The sequence below is a fragment of the Trichoplax adhaerens genome, genomic scaffold, assembly GCF_000150275.1.
Source record: "Trichoplax adhaerens TRIADscaffold_5 genomic scaffold, whole genome shotgun sequence".
Taxonomy (NCBI): Eukaryota; Metazoa; Placozoa; class Uniplacotomia; order Trichoplacea; family Trichoplacidae; genus Trichoplax; species Trichoplax adhaerens.
The window spans coordinates 4,930,951-4,943,535 of NW_002060947.1; the positions used below are offsets into that span (position 1 = coordinate 4,930,951).

The window sequence follows — 12,585 nt, forward strand, 5'->3', positions numbered from 1 at the left end:
CAAATTCAGTATTCTTATAGTATCAAATAATTACGCCAGCGCAACTCCACCACATATCAACGATACAACGTTGAAGAAAATGAGCCATATTATTCAGTGGCTTATGTTTATACAGGTTTTGTCAATTTTTATAAACAAAGACTTCTATCACTACAGTTTGTGGTACTACAAAGGCAAATTTCTATTCTAATAGTACCACAAATACAAGAAAAAATTCTAAAACGGATTTATTAACGCACCAGAATTTAGTGGGGAAAATGGGTTGGCTAAAGCCCACATGATAGCATTATTCAGAGCCATACATGACTGTCCGTTTTCTAAAAAGAACGCACTCCCCTAGAAATCATAATATCACAAGTAGATATTAGCGGTGATAATTTCTGTGACAATTGCACAGAATAAATACAGCTAAAACATACATGTATACGAGTATCGGTGACACTGCAAAACTTTACGTCTGAATGCGAAGGATAAGATGATCCACTACAAATTACAGGACCACGAAGGGACTCACTGGTGAGTTCACCTAAGGGATAAATATTAGAACTTCATATATCTACTACTGTATATAGCGTGACGTTATGTCAAGGTCTGCAAATAATTTAGTAAGAATTGTTTTACCAATTGGATCGTAACTAACCTGCAAGCTGATACAGCTCATCCAATATCTGTCTTTGTTTGTGATCATCGAGCTTTAAATTATCCATATTATCGTTTAATAAGACTGTTGGGGCTTCATGGCTTCAAACAATAAGTAATATCCAATAAAATAGACATTTAAAGAAAGAACTGTTTATTAAATCTAAAAAAATCTGTTATTATTAGCATACTTCGGTGACAAAGTTCTCGCTTGCCAAGCCAAAATGTAAGCATTTATTTGGGTGATATTCAATGGCAGTTCAAGATCTTCTCTTTGCATTAGCGATCTTAACAATCGAATACATGCACACAAATCAAACTCTCTGATAATGTCACGAGACAATGTCGTGCAAGGAAAATCTTTAGCGCAGGGATTTCAATTCTATTTATCAAATGCGATACTAATAAAATCTTACTTTGCATTTAGAAACAATGGCCGAACAAGACTATCGTAACTCATTCGGACACACATAAGGGCACCCACAATCGATGCTAAAGCCAATAATTCCGACCTTTGCCTGAAAATATGAAACAACAAATAATGATATATACAGTATTATAGCACTGAAATAAACAATCAATCAGCTATTAATATTGCATTTAATATCTAGATTTTATAAAGACCTCGAGCAGCTGGAGTCTTGTAACTTCTCTGGTCTTATGCAACTAAGATATTGTATTATCTCGAACACTTCATTTAAATTCCACTTCGGTTTTGACATCATTCCTATTCGACGCCATATTATGATATTAAGTAATACTGTAAGCTCAACAGTGAATTACTGGAGGTAGACTAGATATTTTCAGTAAGAACCTTTCATGGCATTTATTCCTATATCCAAAGCATCCTCAGGATTAGAGGAAAGGATGCAATTTTCTAGTCTTTCTATTAGTGGTGAATTTTCATTTTTACTTTTCTTATCGTAATATTCTATATCTGATAAACCAGCCTAAAGAATAAAATAATACAAGAATGCAACATTATTGACATTGCAAGATTTACCTTGAAAGATTTTGGTTTACGTTTACCATTTTATGCAAGGCGTTAATATTTTCTGCATTATTTGAATATCTCGCACAAGTCATGACAAGCCATGGTTTTGAATTAGTTAATTGATTCAACATTTGAATCGCCAAATCCCTATGAAGACAGATGTTAAAGCTTAGTAATAACTGTATTCTAATAAATAGTATTCTGTAATCTAGTAAATATCACACTGCCGTCATACCATTTCTTTAATTTTTCACACTTTCTAGCTAGCAGCCTTGCAGCAATCTCAAAACATTCATATGAGCAACGTTCTTTTAAGACTATTCCAATGCTGACAGCCAATTCTAATTCATTACCCATAATCAATCTTGACATAGCCAACTACAAACAGGGAAGCATTACAAATTCCGATATTTAGTCATGCTGTAGCAGCTTTTTTAGTCTCAAGATACTTTTCACTTACGTCATACTGATCATTCGATAGATGGCAATTCGCTGCCATAACCGGCCGGCCGCTGGTAAAGTATCTGTTTGCAAGTAGATTTACAGTATCGTCCAGCAACCTACGTACCACATTCAATAAAATTTATATCAGATGTAGCCAAATAACAACGTCTCAATAAGTACAAAAATCCTGCATGTCGCCAAATTACTTTTTAAAGGGAGAACTCTTAGTTTTAAGACTTGGAAGGTGTTTTGCAGCTGTTGCAATAGCAGATTCATCGTAATTTACGGGGTCAGCTTGCGCTATTTGAGCTATTAGAACCGCTTCATGCAGCCTTGCTTTACTTTTTAATAATGTAATCAGCTACATAGTAATATAATTTTATATCGAATACAGTCATTTAGGTACTACATCATAAGCATGATTACATTAAATATATACGTAATACGATTTAGTACTGATGATAAAAAACATACATTTTCATAATTTCTGGTAGCAATAAAGTATGGTACACAATCCTCGGAGTCCTCACTGGCAAGATATTTAGCGTGTCTAGTTAAATGAAATATAGCGTTGGTTAATAAATACATGCAAAAAGTACTATGGACTGAAACATGCCGAAAATTCTATATGCCCGCATATTTACCTTTCCGCAAGATTTTTCCAGAAGGTAAGTGATACTGAAGGAGCTACTGCTAAAGCTTTATCCCACTTTATGAATAATAAGCGAGATTTTAAAATTATCAAAAACCTTTGCTTTACTATGGAAACATGAATGGACTGAAAATAGCATAAAATATCATTTCATCACATTACCTCTCCTATCTCGATTAATAATTCACAATATTTTTGTGTGTGACCAAGCTGTAAGTATAGAGCTGCAGCTTTCCGTAATTTCTCTTCCTTACTAGTATTACCAATACCCCCGCTAAATTTTGACATCTTGGTAGATTCCAGCTCTTGAGCTTGCGACTAAGCAGGTGATAATAAGTACGGAAAAAAATTCAGCGAAATCACTAAATCGTTTAATAATTATAAAGTTAGGAGTAAGGAAATATTTTTATTGGCACGATATTCGTTAATCATTGCCTATTGCAGTACTTATCATCAGCTTAAAAGTTAGCTAAGTAAGCCCACTCTATGCTTTGCCATATCATACATACAACAATGATTAAATAAAGGCTTACGATTTTATATTTTGAAATATGTTTGACGTGCATAATCCCTTCGCTGTAATCCGTGGGTAGTAATGAATCGTTATCTTTTAGTATCACATCCAGGAGAGTCCAACAGTTATTGACACCAATGGGTGGCTAAGAAAATTGATTTTAGTTACAAATATTATTAATTCTAGTTCACAAATGATATTAAAAAAGGTTTTACAAACAATTCAAATTCTATTTTTTTAGTTACACAACAGTAACTATAACTGACCAGGAGAAATTCCGAAAATGACCGCAATTTCATATCTTGGACGTTAGTGTCGTTCCCAAAGTTAGCACGTAGAAGTCTCGATATCGGTCCACAAAGTATAATCTCATGTTCAGCCACCATTGCATCATCTTAAAGCAGAAAAAAGTGTAGAATACATAAAATTAATAACGATTTCAGTCAATCAGGTAAATTAGTATTCACCATACCGGCGGTGCCCAATATTTCATTCCAGGGTCTTTTCGCTAATAAAGACGTATAGATGCGACTGGAAAATGATGATAAATGCCAGATTCTTAATGTAGAATCTCGAGAGCAAGATGCCAACGTGAAGGGCCGAAGAGGATGGATACTAAGACCTAATAAGTATTCGTTGAAGGTTTATATTTAAATCTGAAAAGTCAATCATTAACTATGAAATGGAATCAAAATTGTTTGTATCCGAGACAAATTTAAGAAAGAAAATCAATTTTGTAAGTTAAAATTAATTGTATTAACAACAACTATACCGTAGACATCGGCTCCATGATCAAGGATGGTTTCTATACATGCACCATCCCTAAACATTTGATATAAATGTCTTAAGTTACGCTATATCATGGCAGCCCTTTAGCATCAAAAATTGAGTGATACTAAAGGGATTCTACTTACCTAATGTCCCAGATCCTTATAGTACTATCCCAGCTACCGGAAATTAGGAGAAATGGAATTTCCGGATGCCAAATTAGCCCACGGACAGGGGCTGTATGACCTTTGAGAGCGATAACACATGAATCCTGCAGGAACAGTAATAAAGGCAATTAGATAACAAGCAGTATATGGTTAATTATTGTAATGAGTGCTTTATGTACCTGTGTATAATTCCAAATACGAACAGTACTATGGTATGAAATAAAGACGATAGAAAAATTATATCACTAACCATTAGTAACCATTGCAAAGAATCACTTAAATAACGCTAAGATTAATAAATTTACCCATCATCAGATCCACTACATAACAGCCCCTCACGTAATGGAGACCAACGAACATGGAATACCTTGGCTGTATGACCTATAGTTGAATATATAAAAATATTCTTAAAAGAAATACAAAAGTATCACGAATCTTTATAAAATTGTTAATATCACTAATTCTTAGATTTAAACAACGAAATTTGCCTACCAGAAAAAGTTTTCAGCGGTGTATCAGAATTCGTAGTTAAGATAAATACTCTTATTCGTTTGTCATCACAACCCGTAGCGATCATGTCCCTAATTTTCATATTCCATAATTAATCTTTTCACGCGTCAATAAAATTTCAAATAATCAAATTGTAAAAATGAAACATTACTTATTAGTAGGGCTCCAATCACATCCAAAAACAAAACCTGGGTGCTTAAATTTCGCGATGATTTGACCATCGGCATGATGAATGATACTATTGGTTAAGAATGATGTAACACAGTTAAGAAGTAAAAATGGGAACATAAAAGCGACATATCTGATAGAAGAGAATATGTATAATACCAACCAGTTGCCATCAGCCCCACAGGTTGCAATCTTTCTTGAATCTTTTTGATTCCACGAAACACAATAAACAGCGTTCTTCCCATGCTAAGAATGATTATACAATAGAACCAAGACAGTTAAGAAATAATTATCACAAAATATACAGGTCAATGTTCATTTGGAGAAGAAATCACCTCTGTAAATCTTCTGATCACTTTAACTTTATCTACATCCCAAATGAATGCACCACCTTTAGCAGTAGATGCTGCTAAACAGTTTAGGTCGGCTAAAATAAATCAAAAATTAATGCAGTTTTAAAACTAAAGAGATGATGTAACACAAGTATAATGATTCTCGAATATGGTAATTTACCTGGGGCCCATGAAACTGAATAGATGATACCCTTGTTTCCGGGAGAAGCATATTTCTATGAAGGAAAGAAAATAAACAAATGCAATGTCGAAAATTTTAGATATCACAGCACATTCTATTATGGCTAGTACATAGTCGTTATAAATTAGCCCTACTGATTAGTTGATATTATATTAGCACGTACAGCAGTCATAGTGTTGATATCCCACACTTTAATAGTTCCATCGAAAGATGCAGTTGCAAGTAAACTTGGATTAGTTGGTTTAAACTTGCAGTCGAAAATTGTCTCTATGTGGCCCTTTTATGACATAACCAAATACAGATTTTAGTACTGAAAATAGTATTCACCATAAAATATCAATCACTAGCAAGCCATACAGTAAATTGCCTTAATATCCAAAAGGTAGTTAATTTGTGCTTACCAAATCTCTTAGAAATTCCCACCTTCGTTGCTGCAAACTGTACAGACCAACACCGCCATCAGCAAAAGTACAGACTATTCGTGCAGGAGGTAAGGCAACACTACCATTAGATTTCGTAGGTGAGCTCGGTGCTTCTTCTTGTTTTTCTTGATAAGGCGTATCCAAAACAGATAATTCATGAAACCCAACAGTAATTTTAACAGTAATATTTTCAATAGGACTCTGTCTAGAAACGTTCCAAATTCGCATAACGCCTGACTCAGTATCTAAAATAGACATTAAATGATTTTTGTAATCACGGTTATTTTGTACCAAGTTCTTGGACTGCATATAACCAAATGCAATACTTTATACATTATAATTCGTAAAAGTTTTCATATTTTTATTAACTGGCACATCTACTACAGAAGTATAAATGGAGTAGATTACGAACAATATCGGACGGATTCTTTTGCAAAATATTTTTTACATTTTTATATGTTTAATTTTTTCAGTTTAAACAGCATTATACGCTATCATGTCCTAAAACATAAATAAGAAAATAGTACGAAAATACAACCAATTTCCAGTTTTACCTCCTGTAACAAACATTCCTGGAGCATTTTTTAGCCAAGCTAGCGTATGAATATGTGCTGAGGAACTTGGAAGCTTGAATTGCATCAGTACTGTCAACGAACGTGAGTCAATCAGTCTAGCACCAGTAATAGCGTTAGCAACAAGCAAATAGTCATCGGAAAGGACATCCCATTCCACAGATATTACCATATTTTCGGCACTCTCTTGAGTACTTTCTGGCATTAAACAATTCTTTTGGCACTTTCTTGACTGATAGAAAAATGATAATGATCCATTAAAGTGGCCAAATGCTAAGGTATTTTTTAAATGGTTATGCCAACGAAAATGGGTTATCCTTGATACAAAATTACTATCTTTGTTAAAAATAACTGGGTAATTAGATGGACAGCTGCAATCCCATCGCATAAACGATCCCGAATTAAGAGCTATCGTGACGATATTCTTGTCGTGTGGATTCCAGGCAATCACAGCTGGTAGAGCACTTCCTTTTAGTTCTACATTAGCAACGATACTTTTACTTGCTACGTTCCAGATATAGAGCGTACGATCAGTACTACAGCTGGCAATAATATCTGGGTCGCGTGGATTCCATGCAATAGATGTAATCGTCTTTTTATGTTCAGACATAATAGAACATAACATATATTCATTGTATTGCTGATTTAGCTATAAATATAGAAAAAAGAAAAGATAATTAGATTCTCGTATTACAGCTATCCGAACCTAACCAATCTCTTCAAATATAATTTATTTAGGGAAGAAAGTTAGATATTTACTTTGGGAGCATAATATTATATATATATATACTTTCTTAACGTTCAATTAATTCCATACTACATGAAATATCGATTTTTTAAAAGATAGAGGAAGTCGTTGCCTGCATAGTTTAAATAATTCAACTGCATGGTACTCGTGCATCGTTGATGTGGTCAAGATACATGAGTACATTCTTTGCTTGTTTTTAGTACATTTTAAGGAAGTTGACTGATATTGAAGGCTCATAAAATTGTAAATTGCAGAATGAGGGTTAGCTGTTATATTATTCGTCCTGTATTTTCAGTGGTCTTTGTTCCAGAATATTGCATATTGAGATTATGAAAGGCAGAACGCCTTTTTGTCTTCTTATTATAACAATAAAGGAATTATTAAATCGTATGTTTAAAAACTTTTGCCGTCAGTTTCGAGTTTCTCGGGTCTTAGCATTAATATATAACTTTTATGTATTGGAAAGAATACATTACAGGAATTTAATTCATTTAATTAAAGCCAATTAATAGAAAATAGCCAAACCAAGATAATAAAGGGAAAGGTTTACATGTACCTATGCTTAAATGTAACGTTTATGCAGCAGTTAAGCTTGGTTAGTCTATTATAAAGACCATCATGAGGTACTATCTCATAACCATCGTAGATGTAGCAACATATTTAATAAGGGAGTTACTAATAAAAGAGGATATCGGAAGCTCGATTAGCAATAGGGTACAATCATCATTATAATTCATTCCCAGGGAAAAAACACTTTGTTTCCAATAGTGGTAGCGACAATAGAAAATAATCGTAATTATCCAAACTCAAGTCTTGCTACTATCGCTAGTATTGAAACTTACATTTCACTCAACGAGTATACAACATCTGATGCAGCAGCAAAAGTATGAAAGGCAACAAAATTGGCTAGAGATTGTAATTGAAATGATCATTATCCTTTTTTTTGCTACAGTTCTTATCCGGAAGAGAGTATAATATGCAGTACTATGATAAAACTACTTAAAAGAAGAATGACCAGGAAAAGGGCATAATCGAATTTAAGTAATCTATCTCGGAAAGAAACGGAAACTGTTACTGTACCATAACGCAAAAATGTATGCATAGGTTGTATGCGAGTTTACTCAAAATTTTTAGCTGGAATATTAAGTTTTGATTGCGGCGAGGTGGCATTCTTATAAGATTATTCTTAACATATTGTATGTAATACATACGTAGAAAAGCATCCATATCTACATTTATATTTTATTGTATTGTAAAGGAATAACAGATAAAAAAATGCTGTCGTTGCTCTATTAAATTATTAATAAATAGTTCCATTGGCTCGAGTACTCTCTGCCACGACGCGGTAAAGGTTTTAAGAAAATAGATCACAATCTTACGAAACAAGTATACAAGAATTATTTTTTTTTCCCCATATGTATTATGAGTTTAGAATACGTATATGAATGAAGACTACTATCTGATATGAAAAAATAATGCTGCTCGAAATGCTTGATATATACTGTCTGTAGCAATCTCTATCCACGTATAACAAGGGGAGAATCGAAGATGTTCACGACGAGATATATCATTGGGAGAGGAAAAAATTAACTCTTGCATATTTAATGGGTATTTGTTATTTTGACTTATTAATTCAATTCAAGTTAAACACAGAAATGGTGATCAGTCCAGAGTAGTGTTTGCATTATAATCACAGATCCACATTTCAAATCATTTTAATAGCAAGTATATTGACAATCGTTGGTAATGCTAATAGATCAAAATTGACTTTCTGACCGTATGTACTACAAGGTAAAGTACAGTATAAGAGATATATTTAATTCTTCTCAATTCAAATGAATCGGTAATGAATATACAGTAACATCTAATTTTATACTAGTATTTATTATAAAGTAAATAGTACATGATAGTCTGGTTTGGCGTAGTAGAGAGCAACTTTGGACTTTTCTTATCGAAAAATTATAGCAGTAATTTTCCCATTTTAAATTCATAGATAGATCGTATCATTTGACCCTGTGCTTATAATCATAAGATATACTGTAAGAGGTTAACTGTTAACTCTAAAAATAAAGTACCCTATTCTTAGATAAAATATATTGGAAAGGTACTAACGACATTAGATCATGCAATCCATCATACTTCAACGTCAATTCGCATCTTTTTCGAAATCATGGCAAGTATTTACTGAACTAGCAGTTATAGCGGCCCGAGTTAGGATTTGAACGATATTCAGTGCAATAAAATAATCATACCATTATTTAATCAGTTGTATTTTAGAAGAACGTCACATATACTGCTGAATTATTTTATTACTCTCTCACCGACTACAGTACAAAGAGTGCATTTATCAAAGTCTAATAAGATTGATTGTGCATTATAGTGTCTGACACATTGATTAAGTTGATAACAATATTTTACCATGAAAGTTGCCAGCTTACTTCATCACGATAAGATGACGGGATATATTTAATAATTACGCGTAGATCCAGATAGAAGATGCTTACTGTGATACGTCAAATGATTACTATACATTACAGTATCAACCGTGAGCGACAAAGCAAAATGGAGAACTATCTTTCATGTCTTTGCTTGACAAGTACTGTAATTATTTTCGCGTTTTGCTAAAATATCACTGTCTATCCGTAATATTTGTCAAAGCTGTGCAATATATTGTACATGCATCGACATGGATCGATAGCGGTTGATCTGTTAACTCCTGCATCATAGTTTAATGAATGTATTACAGACAACATGATCAGTGAATCTCTGATCGCTTGTCTAAAATAATAATTAACTAGGCCGCTTGTTTAGGTTAACTACAGTAAATCGTGCACTCTAAGGAAATTTAAGCGATAAAAAGGTTATAAAATGAAATATTATCCGATTAATACTATACAAAGGCGTAGCCCAATGTTCGATAAAGTGCAACGTGGATGGCTTTGATCCGTGTCATGTATTGGACCACAACGCATAAAAATATCGATATTTCCTGAAGATCGACGTATTTCAGTGGATAAATTGCTATTTCATTTTCGGAGTGAAATTCTACTAATACTCTAATACACTCTATGAATTACACGATATAAGCATATCCTCTTAATCGGAGTTCATTCATGATATTCACTCATTTGTGCCAAAATCATGTAAACAAATGCGATGAGTACAGCAGATCGAATTCCATTACAACTACCGTAAACGGTTGTTTCCATCACTAAGCAGGCTTGAACACTAATAACAGACTGTATGTTGGCGTTTGCCTGAACATATCCTATTCTACGCCATATTTCATCTGTTTTTACACATGCTGCATCATATTTATATCAGTGATTGATTCATTATGAAATAAGTTGAAAAAGGATCAATAGAGATTTTAGCGGGGTGTTATGGATACGTTCTGTGGCCTTTTGTCGACTTTTCCGTCAATATCATAAATAAGAGTGAAACAGGCAGTGAATACAAGCGATCTACCCCCATTTATTGGCAAGCATTTCGTTTGTTCGGTTATGATTGTCAAAATTGAAATTTAGAAATGAGGAATGATTTTTACGATTGTACGCGTTTGCATCTAGCGATTGATTATGTTTCTACGCGTTTCAGTTGAGCACGTAGAAGGGTGGCAAATTACTGAAGAGAACGATCGTTAATTACCGTTAATTGACTTAACCAAAATAGTACATTTATAAAGATAACTTAATCGATGATCAAGATAGTTAATTTCATTTGCAGTCAACTTACCTCGTAAATATAGATTGCAAGGGTTGCACAATAAGCAAAGCGATTGCCACTTGCTGAGCAAACATCACGATTCCATGGTTGGCAACCGGCCGCCAAAAGACCGACTTGTCTAGCCATGATGATGGTAGTATAGGTTTAACGGATTCAATGGATAATAGGGCGAAGAAGATGCAAGGAAGTAGCTAGTCGTTAATCTCGGCTAGAATAAGGCTTGGAATAGAATACTTTACTAAATGAAGCAATCCGCCACTTAAGACAGTAATGGACATCGCATGATTGGGATATTAGCCTCCAAATTAGAAGTATTCTATTACAATATGGACGTTGTGGGGAGGACTTGTAGGCGTTCGTTGTTAGGGAAAACGCGCTACACGGCTACAGTACCGCACCGCTTTCCAGAATCGGTACTGTACTGTACCGTACCGTGCTGTACCGTACCGGATTGTAAACATTACAGTGTACAATCCACAGCAGACCTCTTCTACAGTACTGTACTGTACACTGTACCGTAAAGGACTGTAACGAGCAGCACGTAAAACCATTGGGTTAATCATGGGATTAATTAATTAATTAATTCATTTTCATCTTCTGATTTGGAAGGCTTGATGCCGGCTGTATCATTCATTGAACATTGGATCGCTGAAAAAAATCTTTGCTTTACTTGTGCAGTTGTAAACGAGTCTCAAGTCTACTGTTTACGGTAACTGGCTGCAGTCTGTTTTCATTTATATTGACGATTAATTAATCAATCAAGGATTCCTTGGAAGAACAGAAAAACTGCATGACTAGCATACGCAGACTTAAGACAGTATGCTGAAATAGACACAAACTACTTGAGGACAATATAGATTACTATCAGTGTATCCTTTATTTAGTTTATTTAGTTCGTTAGTGCATTTATTATTTCATTCATTTTCTTTTTAAGCGATCATCCACCATCAAAAAAAAAAATGACATTATCACTAGCCAAATAGAACATTGGTACAAAGTATTTCTCGAGTCTTGGTACTGCTTTAGAACTTCTATTGATATTGACGTACCAACCATCATACGAGTATATCAATACGGATTGGTAATACTTATTGTATCTTTCAACACATTTCTTCTGTAATAAAACTAATTTCAAAATCGAATTTAAATTTGAATTGATGTGATGATCACTGCTTCTTGTTTGGCTATCCTGATACAGTACTGTACACTCTGCTGTACAATTAGCATACATATCTGTGTAAAATAGAGATGTCCTGCGTTACCACGGCATACGGAACGCATGTTAACGTACAGTTTTACTACGACACATGTTGTAGACATTGTTGCACAGAGCAAGTTAACCTTCAAGTTGCCGGTAAAACACCTGACGAGATTAAAACGATGCCGATGTACTGTACAGTCAGGGACTACTGAAGCAAGAAGGGTAAACATTTTTACTTGAGTAGTCCCTGGCAAAGTAGGCTGTCAGTAACTGTAGTGACAGCAGTTTTAACTAAGAGTAAGTAGAACTAAGTTGGCCTTTACATAAAGCCTTAGTCTAATTAAACGCTGCGCTTGAGGTTCACATTAGTACAGTACAATCCCTAATTGCAATAAACCGGTGCAAGTAAACTTCCAAAACAATCAACTGCCGGAATTTGGCAAAATCACTTTTTAGACCGTTGGAATTTAGAGCTTCCTTTTTTGTCGAACTGGGATCCTGTATCTACTATAATATAATCTAGTCC

The 12,585-nt window shown here is 34.2% G+C and overlaps 1 protein-coding gene across 1 annotated transcript; it reads right to left on the bottom strand.

Moving 5' to 3' along the window:
• Positions 1 to 216: 216 nt before the first annotated feature.
• TRIADDRAFT_25870 (uncharacterized protein) lies at positions 217 to 10,984 on the bottom strand (the record flags this gene model as incomplete). Its single annotated transcript, XM_002112917.1, has 29 exons — positions 217 to 336; positions 420 to 546; positions 831 to 926; positions 1,056 to 1,157; positions 1,264 to 1,366; positions 1,454 to 1,589; positions 1,669 to 1,801; positions 1,869 to 2,011; positions 2,094 to 2,193; positions 2,284 to 2,438; positions 2,552 to 2,627; positions 2,722 to 2,786; positions 2,892 to 3,047; positions 3,263 to 3,388; positions 3,510 to 3,637; positions 3,716 to 3,865; positions 4,016 to 4,065; positions 4,158 to 4,282; positions 4,358 to 4,385; positions 4,484 to 4,559; positions 4,671 to 4,759; positions 4,840 to 4,926; positions 5,020 to 5,102; positions 5,192 to 5,283; positions 5,370 to 5,424; positions 5,554 to 5,667; positions 5,792 to 6,057; positions 6,367 to 7,033; positions 10,868 to 10,984. The coding sequence occupies 29 exons, from the start codon at positions 10,982 to 10,984 to the stop codon at positions 217 to 219; spliced, it is 3,765 nt and encodes a 1,254-aa protein (XP_002112953.1).
• Positions 10,985 to 12,585: the final 1,601 nt, after the last annotated feature.